The sequence below is a fragment of the Ostrinia furnacalis genome, unplaced genomic scaffold, assembly GCF_004193835.3.
Source record: "Ostrinia furnacalis isolate ACB-3 unplaced genomic scaffold, ASM419383v2 OfSCF3137, whole genome shotgun sequence".
Taxonomy (NCBI): domain Eukaryota; kingdom Metazoa; phylum Arthropoda; class Insecta; order Lepidoptera; family Crambidae; genus Ostrinia; species Ostrinia furnacalis.
The window spans coordinates 113,355-132,567 of NW_021133376.1; the positions used below are offsets into that span (position 1 = coordinate 113,355).

At 38.7% G+C, this 19,213-nt stretch overlaps 1 protein-coding gene across 6 annotated transcripts in view; it reads right to left on the bottom strand.

The window, feature by feature from the left end:
* The window catches only part of cut (homeobox protein, cut), a 198,333-nt gene that overhangs the window by 19,450 nt on the left and 159,670 nt on the right, over positions 1-19,213 (bottom strand). For 5 of the 6 annotated variants that reach the window (XM_028310898.1, XM_028310896.1, XM_028310897.1 and 2 more), the window contains 2 exons: positions 3,740-3,885; positions 2,854-3,360 (listed from right to left, as the gene is read on the bottom strand). In XM_028310898.1, the coding sequence (XP_028166699.1) occupies positions 2,854-3,360; positions 3,740-3,885 (653 nt within the window). The remainder of the gene's footprint in view (positions 1-2,853; positions 3,361-3,739; positions 3,886-19,213) is intronic. The other variant, XM_028310901.1, reaches the window with a different exon arrangement.

The window sequence follows — 19,213 nt, forward strand, 5'->3', positions numbered from 1 at the left end:
CGATGCCATAACAACGCAAATGACATACTGCGGATTGTATAGACCATAGACTACGGCCGCTGGTCTATGGAATTGCCCGCAAGTGCTGTTATCGGCCGGTGGGCGGTTGTGTAATAATTAATTTGTGTCTATGCCTCTAATGTAAGCTGAGACAATTGCTAATGCTGAGACTGATAGAGCTCGTGCTCTATGGTAGAGTATACATACAAATATGTCCATTATTGTTGTTGAAAACAACTAAACAGATTTCGTAAATAAACTTAAAGTTGTATCAATTAATAATAGAATTGAAAAAGAGTTTTCAGCATGTTTTTTGTGGATTTGGCATCGCTTGCAATAGTCTTTAGAACAACACCATTTTGTCGCAAAACTACCAATTCACATTTTAAAAGTTGGCAGTATTGCATTAAAAAAAAAGCAAATTGTGAATTCTTTTTTTAAGACTCGACATAAGCATAGACAAAAAAGGTTCGTTTTGAACTTTTGATATTACTTTTTTTCTGAAGTTGTCAACCGCGCAAAGGCGTAGAGTGATGGGTTCCCACGCGCGTATTACAGCTGATTATCGGTGGCGTGACGGGCCCGCCATTACTGGTTATTACCGGACGCTTACACGGGAAAGTGGGACATACGAGAGGAATGTCCGATTCAAGATTGAGAATTTCCTTAGAAAAACTACACTAAAATCATAGGTTATCCAAAACTTTTGATGATTTTTTTTGTAACGGACAACTAAGTCATGTCAAAAGCGGATTCCTTGCCAATATAAAAGTTATTTTCTAGCCCTTTTGAACCCAATTCTACACGAAACAACGTCCAAAGCGTAACCATTCAAAGTCATAGTTCAAGCAGTCTTTTTTCGGATGTTTATTGCTTGCACCCTACAAAAGAGCGGGACAATACCCAGGAATTCTAATCGCAAAAACAAATGCATAATTTCACCCGAAATAAGAAGAGCTCCGGTATCTGAAATTCAATCTATCCGCTCATCCCCATCGATGACAAAGGCTAATGCAGGCTATTGTCTCCGCAGATTTATACTTTGTCCAGCATTGTCATTAATGTGTACACCGGTTTACAATGAGTCCGCTCTTTTTAATTCCTCCGAATTTCTGCGCCGGTCTTATTCGGTGAAGGGGTCTGTGTGCGGTTGTTATGTAATTGCTTTATTAGATGGCGATCAATTGACTTATGAAGGATTTTTTAAAATTTAAATTGCATTATTAAGAAATGGATTTATAAAAGAAATTAAGTAAGTATCGTAAGTTGATGAAGAGGACTCTACATAGGTGTTAAAAAATTAAATAACGTAAATTAAAAATGTGACGTAATGAAATAAAATGTTGCTTTGTCTGTATCTCTCTATAAGTTCAACGTATTGTGCCTACAGCCTATTCATACTATAGGATAGTTAACTTTACACCCAGCAGTTCTATCTCAGAGCCCCCATACAAAGCTGCGAATCCAAGGTCCGCACAAGTGTCAAATGTCTTTCGGACAATGCGTTGCTAATCGGCGTCGTGCAGCCGCCGCGTGTAACGTGGTCTTTATTGCCTAGACACAGGGTTGAGTTTCGTCTAGGTCCGCCGGCTAAGCCATTGTGCCCGGCTAGGTGCGTGTCCGCTTACTTTTCATTGTTCGCCACACTTGCTCGTTTCGGACGCCGCAGCCGAGAGAGGACAGCCAGATCATTATGTTTTGAGTTCAAAAGACGCAAGTTTTTCCGTCGAAATTATCTTAAAAAAACATCAGATTTTAACTTGGATGTTAATTGTTGACGGAAATGTCACTTTTTGCCTATATAAACTTAAAAGGTAACGATTTCAATTAGCAAGACGCGAAACATTGAAATCGCTCAAGACATCTAAAAATACTTGAGTCATTATGTACGAGTAAAATGTGCTCATTCTTGGTTGTTGAACTTAAATATTATAATGTTATGATAGTAAATAAATACCTTATAATCTTGTGGAGTATCTTGACATGAGCTAGTAAGTAAAACAAAAAAGTTGCACAAAAATACAGGCAAGTCATAATCACACTGCAATGACTTGTAAGATATTATAAGTTTTCTTAATGATAGCTCTAAATGAGCCGGCTGTCCTCTTTTGGCTGCGTGCGCTGCGGCTCCCATTGCCCCAGCTCGATAAATATTATGCGGAACGAGAACCCGCTCGAAAGCAGCGCTGGAACGGGCTTTATCTTTTCAAAATATAAAAAATTTCGCTTAATAATTCGGATATAAAAGACGCGGGCGCTCGCCAGAAGCAGCACGTATTAAAACGATAAATTGGCGCCATACAACGACTCGGGCACTCGCTTGACCATGTCCCCCACCCCTAGGGGGCACGGGGGGCACGCTTCCCGCACGCGACGAAACGAGGAAGGTCTAGGATTCACTGGACAAGGACAAGGTGAGGAGTAAAACAAAAATTAACAAATAAAAATAGTGCTAAAGCGAGCCTCGTGCAGTGTGAAGCGTTAGCGATATCTCGCCCAGATGGCTATGGACGGTCGCTGATTGATGAGGCCTATTGTCAGGTGCCTGATAATTACGATAGCGGTGACGCGCCAAACCGGTCGGAAGATTGGGCACCTTTCAGAAGGAGCAATGAGCCGTGACCTCCGCAAAGAACTTGATTCAAATTAGGGAACAAATAGCGATCAATTTTTCGTCAACAGCCAGACTCACTGCTCTGCCCTAACCAATTTTGAAAACGTTTAGTGCAATTCGAGGAGAACTTCGTTTAGGTTTATTTCGTGATTAAATTAATTGCATTGAAGTAATTACGTAAGCGAAGTCGTCTCGAGGTTTGCTATGAACAAATGCGTCAAATAAGTGTAAGATGGTACCTTTCTTGGGAATGAGGGACTTGAGGAGCATGACGGCGGCCTCGTCGCACGCCCACGCGTGCATCTTGCGGTACGAGTCGCGGCCCTTCTCCGTCAGCTTGTCCCACGGCTTGGGCTTCGACAGCAGCTCCGACACCGTGCCCTGGGACAGCCCCAGGACGTACTTGGCGAACAGCCTCTGGCCGATGTTGTGGACCGACAACAGCTCTCGGACCCTCCGGCTTATGTGGAGCGTGTCGAGGTTGGTGTTGGCGTATTTGTCCATGTTGTATCTGAGCATTTCTTGGAGGCGGGCTTCCATGGGGTCTCCCTTGGGGATGAGGGAGTCGCCGAGGCGGCCGACGAGCGCGCCGGGCGGCAGCGGCCCCATGTCTTCGGCGAAGCGGTAGGGCCGGTGCTCGTCGAAGCGGAAGGGGCTGGGCGGCGGCAGCGGCAGCGGCCCGTTGTTGTTGTGGTGCGTGGTGTTGTTGTTGAGCGGCGGCGGCGTGCTGGGCCACTCCTCCGCACCTGCGGTGACAGCACGGTTACGCGGGAACACGAGGAGGGGAGGGGGAGGGATCCTTCGCGGGAATCCTCGTACTCCGCGCCGAAAAGGAAGCGAACACGTACTAGCTACGGACATACACATACATCGAGCGTGCTGGACTGGCCGGGGTCGACTGAAACTAGTTTACGTGGAGTGGACGGAGTCTTCATAGACTGAACCAATACCGGTGTGATCAGAGCAGATTGGAAGCAATGGGTCAAAACCGCATACTCATAAAAATCACTGCTCATCATGATGGGTTACCTTCAAGTTCAGAAAATGATTTCTTTCTCTCGCTTGTTTCGTACGAGTATACGGCTTTAAGAAAATACATTGTTGAGTATTTACTTTTGTACGTACCGGTGTCGCGTCGTTCGGAGCTGCGCTCGCGCTCGGCCGAATTCCGCTCGTCGCGCATAGGAGGCGCGATGGCCGGCGAGCGCAGGGGCTCGGGCTTCCGCTCCAGTGAGCGCTCACCCGCTCCGAGGTCCAACGCTCTGAGCATACTGAAACAAGAAGACAGAGCTGGTTAGAATTTGAGATAGAGCTTTGCATCTTGATGAAAATCCCCCATTTGCTCCTGGAAAAGGTAGAGCTAAGGAGGGTAGTGCTCCTTCAGTAGAAACTAAATGATCTGATGATGATGATGTTGTTGTAAGTGTGCTAGAAGATTCAGACGTCAGTTAGATCATAATACCTCAAAAATACCTGTTTGTATTATTATAATAAAGAGCTGTGGTTTTCTGAATAAAGAAAAATAAAATAAAATAACAATACCTTTTTCTTGATCTAATACATAACAAAGATAAGAATAAAAAGATATAGAGTAACAAAGTTGTGAAACGTTTTAAACTGTCCCTAAATGTGTATAAAGTTTCCCAACCCAGAAATGTAGAAGTAACAACACGTTGATACAAACTGCACAAATTTAACTGCCATCGAATTTGATCGCGCACGTCGCAAAGTTGTGAATTCGGCGAAATGTTGCAATCCGGCAGTTGCAGACGATTGCTACCTGTGAGCATCGCCTGGGGCATTCGCTATGCTAACAGTATCTGCGATCGGTCGACCGAGAGTGAATGTCCCGCGGGTTTGTGGCTGTAAGTGTCCCGATTGTGTGGGACATTGCTTTTTTTTTTATTCGGAAAACCAACAGCAATACAATACAAATAATGGGACCTTAAATTATGTATCTGCTTAGCCATTTATAGGTAATCGCAAATGGATTTATAGATATATCTCACTTAATATTAGGTGTGATTGTAGTGTAAGACTGTCTTATCTGTATTTAAATAAACTTTTTCTCAAGTTGTGTGTGATAATAGGCTTCCGATTAGGTTTCCAAAGGAATGTGAGTACACTGGAGCTAAAATCATTAAGCGCTTTAATAAATTGTCTCATTGTCTTTCAGATTTCAGTTTTTTAATTTTGATTTTACTTTTATTATTATTATTCTTCTTGTTTTTCATAATATCACTGTGATGGACACTTATAATAAATCGTTCAGCGTTCTCCTAGGCACCACAAAAGCTATTTACATTGTCCCAAACATAAATTATTGCATTTCTGTCCCAAAATACACACCCTCCAGCATCACTAGACAACCTGCGACCTCCGAACACGCCCGGGTTATACCGATCAACGGTTTAATTGGCGATATATTAAATTGTAATTAACGTGCAACTGTGGAGGTGTGAAAATCTTGTATAGAATCGATATTCGGCGCGACTAGTCGGCAAACTCCGCCTCTTGGCCGACAAATCGCGGCACCGAGAGCCCGATGCTCGCTTGTTTCGCCGACATACGCCGACTCGGGGCCGGATCGTCGTTTGTTTTGCGACCGGTTGGCCGACACGTCGGGTCTTTCGCTAACAATGCCGTAATTAAGGCTGATTGTTCAACTATTAGTAGTTATTTAGTACCAATACGTTTATTAACTTATGCGTATAAGTTGGGGGTGTAGTTAGTGTAATGTAATTGGTGTGAGGTATTTATTGTATATTCATTATTTTAAATGTTTTTAAAACATCTTATCTACTTATTCGTATAATGTTCTAGTAGAGGTGTTTTCCTGATGTAGGAATTTTTGATAAATTATTTTTTTGACAAATCATCATTCAGATTTTGCTATTAAGTTACAATCGATACAAAATGCATATTAATTAACTAAATACAGTTATTAATTAATACCTTTGTATGTAGCAGGGTCATTATCAGAGGCCGCATCTCAAAGGGCGTCCCAATAAATTTATGAAAGGAATATTGCCAATAAGGGCACGGGATATCCTATTAATTAAGATACTTAATTAATTCACCTGAAATGGTTTTAATCAATTCACCGGCTCAATTTATTAAGGTAAGGTCACCTTGATTACGTCGGTTCTTTGGGACGTTTTATGGGATATCGGGACAGTCTCTTAATTTGTATTCGATAAGATTCCGGGACTTAAAGTATCAGGGTTATGGGGTTCGTTATTGGTGGTTAATATTGGTTTAGAAATTAAGGTTGAAATTATGTTTTAGGGTTGTGTTATAATAATGCTAAGTGTGCTACTTTTGTAGTTGTATCTGTAGTTGTATTGACATTTGAATTGGAGAAAAGGGTTTGTGAACATTTAAATTGAATGATGTAAAGAATGATATGGTAGGACATGAAAGTTTGTCTGTAAATCCAGTTTCTTATGATTAGGATAAGAATATAAGTATGTTAGGTTGGAATAGCTTAGGGGTTGAGTCTTCTTTTAGGTAAAAGTATCAAATAAAGAAGTTGGTATTACATGACTAGATAGAAAATAAATTACGTAATGTACTTATTCTTGATCAAATTAAGGATTTAGCTCACAGATTTTATCTAATTATGATTTATTAATTTGTGACTCTGCTTTTCTATTAGATATTAACTCTATGCTTGTTTAAAAGTACCGCAAACCTAATAAATATAAACTCATAACGAATTCACGTGAAACCAAAACGAAGCGAATGTGTTAACTTGTAGAAGCGAACGTGTTAACAGTTAACTTGTAAAAGCGTCAAGCGTGATCGCGTCTAATTGATCGAACTCATGAAGGATTCAGGTGCAGCCTTAAAATGGGTTTTGGGTAAGACAAAGATGCTTTTAGCTTCAGACGGACTAAGGGAGGCGTGGAGTCGACATGAAGAGTGTCAAGTTTCGAAAGTCAAACTAATAAGAAATATGGCTAAGGTTATCATTTTATACTGACCTGCCTTTCAAATTCAAATATTTTATTCAGCACATAGGCCCTTTCTAGGGTACTTATACACGTCCTAAATATACATGCCCTACCACTATTTTAAACGGATTGTATATTGTATGTATGAAGGATTCTACTAGAGTGACTTATTATTCTATCAGATAGTATTCTTCTTCAAAAGCCTTCACTATGAGGATGTTTGACATGTTGATTGTGATTTCATTAAACGTTTTTTGAGCTCTATCTGAGAATTTAACTATAGGCTCCTTGAGCTCTTAAATTATCTTCCTGGTTTCCATAGAATATAGAGCATATTATAAGGACATAGACTTATTAATTGACGAAGAAGAAACAATATTGTCCAGGTAGTTTTCTAACAGAAAACTACCTTACATTAGTCTAATCTCTGATTCCATGTTGTAAAATATTATAAGCCATAGCGACTCCACAGCTCCCCTGTGCCAGTCGCTATTAAAACTCGGGCTATCATGCCCTCACCCACTCCGGTAAAACATAACTATGTGACACACTTTCTGAACGCTATACTGTATACTTAAGTAGATACACCACCAAGATCGCGTTTAAACTTGGTCCTTAGTCCTTACAAAAATTATAGGGAAGTTTATAGGAAAATGTTAAAATTAATTTATGTAACATAATGAAACGGTAGAGTCGATATTAAAAGTGTAGTTTTTTTTTCATTTTGATATTTAAGAGACTACTCGATATACCTTGAATAGTTTGAAATTGAAGTAAGCAAACATCCTATTAGTCCTAGGTCATATTCAATTTTACTAAACATTTTATTTTAAAGCAATAAGGATCAAATCAATATTTGTTTTGAATACTTGCAACACGCTACTTTTCACATTACCTACCTACAGTCATCAAAGAGTAAGGGAGCCCAGAGCCCACATAATTCGTAAAACACCGTAAAATATGCATAATATCAGATGCCCCGCAACAGGCACTCGGAGTTTAAAAGTATTCCCTTTGAAGAGGAATCGATTAATTTCCCAAATTCCTCCTCCGACGGAATTCGTAATGATTATATCGAACACCCCCGATGTCAGAAATATGTCTTTGATTCAGGGGGGCCGCTAATTAAACATTTTCGATGCCCACTCCTGAAATATGTATGAGCTCTATATTTTGGGTTTGAATTTAGAATTTCAATCACAACTATGACAGGAACAGTTTCAAATTAAGTTCAGAAAAGCTTACCAGTTANCTATAAATGTTTTTAAAAACATCCTTGTCAAGGACAGGATTTAAAAAGAAATTATGAAAGAAAAAATAAAGATGTTACTTTCGAACAAACGCAACGCAATACGGTTTTTCATTTTTGCTCTCTTCGTATTATAACAAATTATGTAGAGAATCAATCCTATCTATTCTTATAGTGTTTTTAGTATAGGCTTTTTTATGTAGGAATTTTTGATAATTTTTTTTGTCATAATTTTATGTAATTCTATTCTAATATATTTTATTCGATTTTGCTATTAAATTACATACGATATAAAATGCATATTAATTAACTAAGTACAGTTATTAATACCTTTGTATGTAGCAGGGTCATTATCAGAGGCCGCATCTCAAAGGGCGTCCCAATAAATTTATGAAAGGAATATTGCCAATAAGGGCACGGGATATCCTATTAATTAAGATACTTAATTAATTCACCTGAAATGGTTTTAATCAATTCACCGGCTCAATTTATTAAGGTAAGGTCACCTTGATTACGTCGGTTCTTTGGGACGTTTTATGGGATATCGGGACAGTCTCTTAATTTGTATTCGATAAGATTCCGGGACTTAAAGTATCAGGGTTATGGGGTTCGTTATTGGTGGTTTATATTGGTTTAGGAATTAAGGCTGAAAGTAGGTTTTAGGGTTGTGTTATAATAATGTTAAGTGTGCTACTTTTGTAGTTGCCTATAATTATGTGGTTGTATTGACATTTGAATTGGAGAAAAGGGTTTGTGAACATTTAAAGTCAATGATGTAAAGAATGACATGAAAGTTTGACTGTAAAATCCACAGTTTGTTGTGATTAGGATAAGAAAATGTATGTTTAGATTGGAACAGCTTAGGGTTTAATGCCCGTTTTCACCGTCAATCCCTAATTTTTAAGTGACCCCTATGGTAACACATAACAGGAATTTTGTTTTCATAGGGGTCACTTAAAAATTAGGGATTGATGGTGAAAACGGGCATAAGTCTTCTTTTAGGTAAAAGTATCAAATAGTCAAGGTTTACTTGACTAGATAGAAGATAAATTACCTAATGTAGTTGTTCAAATTAAGGATTTAGCTCACATCTTTTATGTAATTATTATTCATTTGTGACTCTGTTTTCTTTCCTATTTATGTATATTCATTTATTAAACTTTTTAACATAATCTAGCAATCTTATCCTAACTTCAAAAGTACCGCAAACCTAATAAATACAAACTCATAACGAATTCACGTGAAACCAAAACCGAAGCGAACGTGTTAACTTGTAGAAGCGAACGTGTTAACTGTGAACTTGTAAAAGCGTCAAGCGTGATCTTGTCTAATTGATCGAACTCATGAAGGATTCAGGTGCAGCCTTAAAATGGGTTTTGGGTAAGACAAAGATGCTTTTAGCTTCAGATGGACTAAGGGAGGCGTGGAGTCGACTTAGAAAGTGTAAAGTTTCGGAAGTTAGTCAAACTAATAAGAAATATGGCTAAGGTTATCATTTTATACTGACCTGCCTTTCAAATTCAAATATTTTATTCAGCACATAGGCCCTTTCCAGGGTACGTCCTAAATATACATGCCCTACCACTATTTTAAACGATTGTATATTGTATGTACGATGAGAATATAGAGCATATTATAAGGACATAGACTTATTAATTGACGAAGAAGAAACAATATTGTCACTGTCATTACATTACATTACATGATTCCATGTTGTAAAATATTATAAGCCATAGCGACTCCACAGCTCCCCTGTGCCACTCGCTATTAAAACTCGGGCTATCATGCCCTCACCCACTCCGGTAAAACATAACTATGTGACACACTTTCTGAACGCTATACTGAAGTATACTTAAGTAGATACACCAAGAACGCGCTTAAACTTGGTCCTTACAAAGTTTATAGGAAATAATTGTAGTTGGACATAAAAAGTTGTACAATTAATTAATATTGTTTACAAAATAATCAAATCGTAGAGTCAAATATTATGCTGTTTTTTCCTATTTTGATATTTAAGAAGCCAAGTAAGTACAGAATGAATGTTGGAATTGAAGCAAGTACGAGTAGGTATATGATTAAAACACTACATCATTTTCATTACATATTACCTACTAAGTATGACGTCAATCATTTCACTGGCACTTTATGAAAAGCAATAATCAAATCAAAATTTGTTTTGAATACTTGCAACGCGCTTCTTCTCACATCGCCTACGTCATCAAAGAGTAAGGGAGCCCAGAGCCCACATAATTAGTAAAACACCGTAAAATATGCATAATATCAGATGCCCCGCAACAGGCACTCGGAGTTTAAAAGTATTCCCTTTGAAGAGGAATCGATTAATTTCCCAAATTCCTCCTCCGACGGAATTCGTAATGATTATATCGAACACCCTCGATGTCAGAAATATGTCTTTGATTCAGGGGGGCCGCTAATTAAACATTTTCGATGCCCACTCCTGAAATATGTATGAGCTCTATATTTGGGGTTTGAATTTAGAATTTCAATCATAACTATGATAGGAACAGTTTGAAATTGAGTTCAGAAAAGCTCACCAGTTAGATAGCTGTCCACTTGAATGCTGGCCGCAAATAATTCAGTTGTTTTAAAATTTAAAACAAAAGAACATCTCGTATCCGTCCATCAAGATGCAAAACATCGTCAAGATAAGAAACTTCTTGCACGAAGACATTCGAAGTTTGAAATTTCGAACGCCAGTAATCGGAACGCATTAGGGCATTTCTACTGTACGGTGTATTTTTTCTCAATTCGGTGTTAAAATTTATATTTAGTTTTTTAAGTAGTTTCAATACAAAAAAATAAATGTTACTCCATTCTGAATGTAAAAATAGCATTGTCACTAAATATTGTGAAGTGGTTTATGAGAAATGTTAAGCATCGAATTGAGAGAGCACCGAATTGAGAAAATGAATCACGGAATTGAGAAATGAATCTCCAAATATAAAAATCGCTCCGCAAACTTAGAATTGATGACATTATGAAGAAATACCTAATGTATTTCAATAATAAATACTTAAAACGTTTTGATATCTGATTGCTGGTCTATTAGTTGGATGGTTCATTTTAGGTTTATGTGTCTGAAATGCCAATGGAATAAAACAAAAATCCTAATCAATATGTTTGATTTTTTAATAAGGAACTATAATAAATTCTTAATTTTTATACATTATTTTAATTTTATTTAAATAAAACAAATAAATACATAACACAGGGTCTCTTTGTTTATTTATTCTTAACCTTAAACATAAAACAAATATTGCAAAATCCAAGAGCTAGATTGACCTGACACTATACCGAAGATAATATATAGGACGTCAGTTTGTACACGATTAAAATGGCACTCAAATAGCTGAAATACAACAAGGCACCAGGTGTTACGGCATTATAGCTGAGCTTCGCCGGTACTAAAGGCTCTACAGAAGCAGTTCAATTCCGTCATTCTCGAAGAAAAAACGCCTCCGGCATGGCACAGAAGTGTGGTGATACCATTATAGACTCATCTCACTTATGAGGCGTGTTTACAAGCTGTTTTCGAGAGTCCTTACGAATCATCTCGCTCGCAGACTCGACGACTTCCAGTCTTCCGAACAAGCTTGTTTCCGAAAAGGCTTTAGTATTATGGTACACACACAGGTACGCTACGGCAGATTATACAGAAGACCAAGGAGTCGCGCCTCCGTAGAGCCTTTCAACAAGTGGGTCTCAAAATGAACATGGACAAGACAAAAATCATGTCAAATGTCCGTGTTGCACCCACTCCTCTGAAGGTTGGAGACTACACTCGAAGTTGTTGACAATTGTGTATACCTGGGACAAGAGTCCAGATAGTTAGGTCCAACTTTGAGAAAGAGGTCTATCGCTGAATTCAACTCAGCTAAGCATCGATCGGGAAGCTTCGCTATTACGTCTGAAATACCGCAGCGTCTTAAGACAAAAGTCTTCTACCAGTGTGTGTTGCCAGTGATGGTGTATGGATGTGAAACTTGGTCGCTTACTATGAGCCTAATAAGAATCAGAAATGTGAATATCGGCAAGAGAACCAAAGTGACCGGCATAGCCCGTAAAATTGCATAAATCAAGTAGCAGTGGGCGGGGCACATAGCTCGTACAGATAATGTCTGTTGGGACTGAAAAGTTGTCGAGTGGAAACCACGGACCAGTGAGCAGGCCCCCACTAGGTAGACCGACGATCTGGTGAAGGTCGAGGGAAGAACCTGGAAGAATTATTTTAATAAGATAGCAATAGCAGTGTATTTTTTTTAATGAAACCTCAAAAAATTAGTTTTATTGTCTTCTGTCCAATGACTGGTACGGTCCAATGATTGGTAGTTCACCCTATTATTATGCTCTATTGATTTCATTATTATTTTAAGTTACACAAACAATTTATAGCACAATAAAAGTATCTATTTTCATTTAATATCAATTCGGTGTACGTGTTTTCTCAATTCGATGCCCCATATTCCGCGGAATTGAGATCCACGGAATTGAGGAAAAATCACATTTCATCAAATTACTCGAAAATATTATAAATTACAACGATTTCTACCAAACGTAATGGCAGATATCAGTTAAATACTTAATTAATTCAGCAGTAATCTCATTAAATACTTCATGAACATTATTAATATCGCACACCGGTTTGAGAAATGACCAGTGACCAAAAATTCTGAGTGATTTCAAACCTCTGAAAAATGCTCCTCAAAGCGACTGATCCCTCTTTTATACTGCTCGACCACTCGAGTGCAACTGCTAGTTTATGGGAATCAGGCGTGGGTGTTCGTATTGTGCGTTGTTAGTGATATAGGAGCACAAAAGTAAAAATCACGGAATTGAGGCACACACGTCGGACAAAATTTAAATGTGTTACTGTATTAAAACCCAAGGACTTGCAATAAAGAAACTCATTTATATAGCTTTATTAACTATCCCTTGTTCTGTGAATGTGGGTTTCATAATGGGGAAGTTATTATTTCAAAAGTTATGAAGCAAAAACGAGTAAATTCTGGAAACCGGACACTCCATTTTAGGCCAAATTTCGCCCGTTTTTGAACTTTCGGATTTTTTCAAGGCGAGATGTAAAACCTGGCGGTCTTCTAAATATGCTCTCCATCAAGTCAAGAGTCCTATAAATACGTGTGATTTTTTTCAAGTCCGTACTTCAATTTTAAAGGTACTTTTTTCGCCCCAGTAGGTCGATCGGTCGTCCCCGTAGAAATGCCCATTATCTATCAACAATCATCGGCCGTCGATAAGGCCCCGCCCACCGCGCGCTGACCAATCGCGACCGATCGATCGGTCAATACGGTACGCCCGGCCACTCGCCAACGCCCGCGTTCCAATCTCAAAACGTTCTTCGTTCAAAAAATCAAATAACCGAAACGGATTTTTCAGAATTCTTATTCAAATTTGTACGCGGCGTGTCAACACATTGTAAAAAGCTTAGGAGCGAGCATTCTTTTTATGGCGTCAAAAAACCGGAGAACGTACGTAAATTAGTTGATAATTTGTGTGTGACAGTGTTGGGCTAAACTTTCGTTAAATGTAACTCAAACAGCGCCTAAGCAAATGGAGACAGGTGTCCGCGATAGGACCGCGTATTGATATATAGGACGCAAATATGTGGCTCCGGGCATTATATTATATGGGCGAGTCCTGTGTTTACGCTCTCGGGAAATATGTAAATCCAGTGTGCTTAGAAGCTAATTAAACACAAGATAAGCGGCTCTTGATTCCCTATTTGCCTTTTTAAATTTTGACTGCGAGAGCAAACATTTTCGAAATTCGTTTGAAGATAAACTTTTACAGATTCAAATAAAGAATGTAAAACTGTCACATGGTGTATGTAAACATGCCTATTTACAAACGAATGGCTGCATTTTAATAATGTTTGTTTTATGCGATTAACGTAAAGGACGATGTACATTGTCTATTAGTAGAGGCGAATGTTTAATTTAGATATTAACATAATTACGACAGATCCAACAAAGAACAGCATACAAAACATCTGTTTTATCCGTTTTTTCCTTTTCAATTGTAAAACTTTACAATAATTCGTACTGGCATACTACAAATTAAGATTCGACTCTACTAAAACAAAAAAAAAAGTTAATCAATTCAAATCTCTGTTCCAAATTCGAATTGTCACATAAAACTCCCGCCAAGAGCGTCGTTCGGGAACATTCAAATTCGAAAATTAATCAGTACGCGGATTTGAGTAGCTTTGGGCGGTATCGTCTAGAAATCAATCTATCTACCCCCATTAATGTTTAATCTCGGGGGCTGGCTATAACTTAATCCGGACTTTAGGAGGAATAAATAAGCTATAAACTGTACAGGTGCTGCCAGCCGTTTCTAGGGATGTTCCGATTTATTGGTTCGATGTTAAGCCGATTTTCGCATCGATTTGTTGATTCTTGAGATCTCGATGGAACCTCTTTGTTCTTTAACTTATCTAATAAAGGGCTGTCGATCTATGAGTTTAAGAGTAAGTAGGTAACTTAAAAGATAATGAATTATCGACCTATGAGCTGATGTTAACAATGATATATCTAAGCTCTATATTAACTACATTTATGTAGTTTTCCCCGAATGTATCAATACAATTTGATCGGATTACCCCGAGGTTTGTTTAGAAGCAATCCTGCAGATTAGTGGCATCTTGGGGAAAAATCATGGGAACCGCCGAGTGTTGCCCGTCGCGTGAGCGCCGCAATAATTGAAACGGCGGGATCTTTCCCACTGTGCACGCCTGGGCAAGGGACGTGGGCTCAGAAGGCCCAGTTGGGAAGATTCTACATCTCTACTTTACAATGACTCTAAAAATTATTGTGATTATTGCACGATTGGATGAAAATAAAACCTAAATTATAAGACTCTACAACTATACTCTGTAAAGATTAGAAATTATAGAAAAAGAAGGGATGATTAAATTGAAATGCAAACTCTCCAGAACATAGGTAAAAAGAAAACTCAAAAGTTTTCTTAGTCTGTGGCTATGTTTTCTGTAGAAACTGAAGATACTCGGAAAAAATATGCTAAACTAGCGACCCGCCCCTGCTTCGCACAAGTACAATGTTATAGTACTTAAAAACCTTCCTTTTGAATCATTGTACGCGCCAGCATTAAAACCTCATACATTTCAAACTCATGTCACACTATTCTATCACTCATTCTGACAGTCCTTTTCCTATCCTCTCCCTCCCACCTTCAGTCTCGCTCTCGCATCGCAACGCGCCGCTTCGCCTACCTATCTGGGCGTTTATTACTAAATAAGTATCCAAAATAAACCAATTCAAATAAACACAAATCGCGCGCTAAACTCATCTCAATAAAATTCAAGTGTTTGTGAAAGTGAAAGAAGAACCAAGCTTGGACCGTCCTGTGGAGTCTGCTCAATCGAAGGTATCCCATCCCATTCCTATCCCAATCTCCTACAATCATTATATTTTTAAAAAATCGCATCAACATCTGTTGCTTAGTTTTAAAGATCTAAGCATACATAGGGACAGACAGACATAATAGCAACTTGGTTTTATAATATGTAGTGATAGTGACTAGCAAAAGATGCTAATCTTCTTCTTATTTATCTGCCTTGCCTTATCCCGACCGTTACAAGGTGTTACTACCCTCACCCCTCACCCACACTATGCTCGCTTGTTTTGTATCAGGCTGTAGGTAAAAGAAAACTAAAAAGTTTTCTTCGTCAGTAGCTATGTTTTCTTAGTCTGTAGCAGAAACTGAAGATATGCAGATAGCAGAGAGAAATGTAATAGCACATAGCTGCTAAAGACTATAGTCTGGTCTGCGAGCACCTAGAATTTTGTCCAATGACCCCAAGCTACCCATCTTTATCGCTCGCGCGTAATTATATTGCTGTCGCGCTCGCACACTGACTGCGGGCGCTCGTCGCACAGTCGCGACAGCAATATAATTACGCGCGAGCGATAAGAATGGGTAGCTTGAGGTCATTGGACAAAATTCTACGTGCTCACAGATCGGGCTTTAGCAAAAGATGCTAATTGTATTCTTCTTCGACTCGAGGTGTTACTACCCTCACCCCACTGTGCTCGCTTGTTTTCTATCAGGCTGCCGTGTGGGCCGATAATATTTCGTCGGCTGTTAGTTGTTACCTCAACGACAGGATTGGGGTGATCTGACTCATTGTCGAAGGATTTCGAAGGAAATTGCTAGTTTTGATGTCGGATTAATTCTCCCAATGTTGTAATGTCAGTGATACAAAAACGATATGAGTAAGTCGTTTATGTGATACTTTTAGTTTCATTGACTCAAAATCAAAAATATTTATTCAGTTTAGACCACAAGTGGCACTTATGAACGTTAAAAAAATAGTAAATAATAAAAAAGAAAAGGTAGCCCTTATGGGGCACTTTACATGTCTCCTTATCTTTTGGGCCCTACCAGCGCTTCGAGACAAACATTTATGGCAAGTGCTGAGAAGAAACGCCGGAACAAACTCAGTCACCACTAATTGCCAGGAATTATCTAACGGTAAGAATAACCAAATTCAAGTAAATCAAATATGTGCAGACTGAACTGACCACGCATCCTTGTCGTCAATAGTCTCGAACCTTGTAGTACCCTGTGGACATAAGGGTAACTGAATTAAGCGTACCTATAGTTATATATCAATAGATCGATAATAAACTGCCATCCCAACGGGTTGTTTACGTTGCCCAGGCGTTACTTTATGTCGCGCCCTTTGAAGTAGTTCAAACGCGCCGCCATTTTGGGAAAAATAACACATTAAACTATGGACAGCGTGTTGTCATTGTTATATTTAGCACGCTCATTGATGTCTCTATTAGGAGAAATGGTTGGCTTTGTCTATTTAGGTATAGTTTTGTTGTAGTGAAGACACGCAGCGTTTTTCGAGGATTTATTCCTATTATCATGATACTTCTTACAAATATATCATGAACTAGCTGACCCGGCGAACTTCGTACCGCCTTAGCGTAGAGATTTTCTTAATATTTTTTTCCGTAAGAACCATCCTTGGACTTCCACAAACATTAAAAAAAAAGAATTATCGAAATCGGTTCAGCCGTTCACACGTGATGCCGTGACAACGCGAAACGGGTTTCATTTTTATATATATAGATTATTGTTAAAAATTAAATAAGCAGGTAGGTATCTTTTATTATGTATACCAAGGCAGGTATTTTGGTGTTATTAAGTGAGATGCAGTCTAGGAGGATCTAATTTAATTTAAAAAAGAGATGGTCCAAAAAAACCAGAATCGATTGGGACTAAATAGGTATCAGTAGATTCACTATAGAGCACATTTTACCCTACGGTAAACTTAATGTCGAAATCGATGGGGTATAGAAGTTACAAACTGACAAAGTTTATATGAAGAAATCTTGAGACTGATAGACTCATCTCATTATCATCACCATCATTCAGCCATAGAACGTCCACTGCTGAACATAGGCCTCCCCAATGATTTCCACAAAGCCGGTTGGTAGCGGCCTGCATCCAGCGCCTTCTTGCCTTTACGAGGTCGACGGTCTACCTTGATAGACTCATCTGATTCTGAATATCCTTACGAAACCCTATATTAGCCTCCGATATAGTTTCCCACACTTATGTCTTTGCCCGAAGTTTGGTAATCAGCGATAAGGGGAGATCAGTCAACTTCCTTGCGCAACAATAGATGCATCATTCTGATAATCCAATTTCCTGGAAATATAGGCCATTATTGTTACGACACTTACAACTAAAAATATTCTCCACCTGACTCTATAAAGAAAGCTGAAATCGTCAAACTATTCGATTTCTTATCAATACAAATAACAAATTTATTAAATAATCACCACCATTCACAATCTTTAGTTTCGTTCCCAAGCCGATAAATTTTTATCTTTTAATTCCAGCAAAAAGTCTCCCCCGATAAACCTATTTATATTTCCCACTGGCAGGAAATAAAAAAAGGAAAATAAAAAAAGCTAAACGTTCTCAGGGAGCGATTCTGTATCAATAGATTGTCCAAACTCGGGGGTGGATGCTAAATTCCGTATCTCGAATCGTTTAGCGTGTAGACGCGAGTGCGGTGTGGGAGTGACATAAGTGTACCGCCGCAAAAAAAGTGTAGAAAAAAAATTACGGACCCCCAAAGCGTTCGGGAAGGGTTTTATTGTGAAATTAATACGTCATCGAGAATTTTTGGGAATCGATAAATTGCTTTTGAGTCCTTTTAGCGATTGAAAGACCACATATTTCCATGTTGGGTCCTTTTAGCGATTTACATCTCTATTTCCCAGATTGATTGTCATTTCATGGATTGTCGTTGACGAGGTACTTAACAGATAAAAGCCGTACCGCCTGTTTTCACAGCTTGCATCAGTTTTTGAGTCAATTAAACGTGTTGTGTTTGCCGCCACATCCTTTTCGTCTTTTTGAGTTGTATTTTCTTAAGTTTTATGTGCGAGTGCGCGGCCGATTGAGACGTCCTTTTGGACAAGTCCTTGGTACTGTTTGGAGAACAAACAAATATTATGTCAGAGCATTGTCTAAGCGTTCTTTGAACTATGCAATTAGGTATAACATGACTACAAAAACTCTATATCTGTTAAAAAGAGGTAATGTTCTTCAGAAGACAGCTGATTCATCTGTTTAAAGAAAATAGAGTCACTTTTCGCTTTAAAAACAAAAAGCTAACGCCCGTATTCACAAAGGATGCTTGCATAAGTGAAGCAGCAAATCGAACGCACAGCGTTCAATAAGCTCTGTGATTGATTCATGTGTCTCCCTGTGGGTCCACGCGCACTGTGAGACCTCATAGTAATGTTTGTCAATACATAATGTAGAGTAAAGAAAATGCTTCCTACTCGTCAATCCTGCTGACTGTTAGAACACAGTCTAAGCTTACGTGCTGATAACATTATCACTATCAGGTCGTTCACCTCCGAGATTACGTTGTTTGCTGTTGGGCAAGCCTTGAATGTGGCCGAGGCCTGGCTAGGGCGGGGGCACACTGGCGACATTGTGCATTCAGCAGTGACTACACTATCTGCTTCTTCAAGGTGAGAGTGAATAGGCACTTATGGGGCCAAACGAATGACTGCATCTCACTTAACATCAGGTGCGATTGCAGTTAGATACTTACCTCATTCAAATCTCTTGTTCTGCATTAAAAAAGTGACTTGTCTTTCTATCTACTGTTGTTAAGCGTCAAGTTGCTGCCAAGTTCTGAGTCAATTCTTTTAAGCACACTCTCTCTTTAAAGATGGGTCTGTTATGTGGAAGTACGTTAAAATATGGGACGGATTTTAATGCAACTTTGTAATTGTAATGTTGTTTTCTAACTAGACATAGACTAATTAGTAAGGCTACTTTTATTGAAACTTTAGC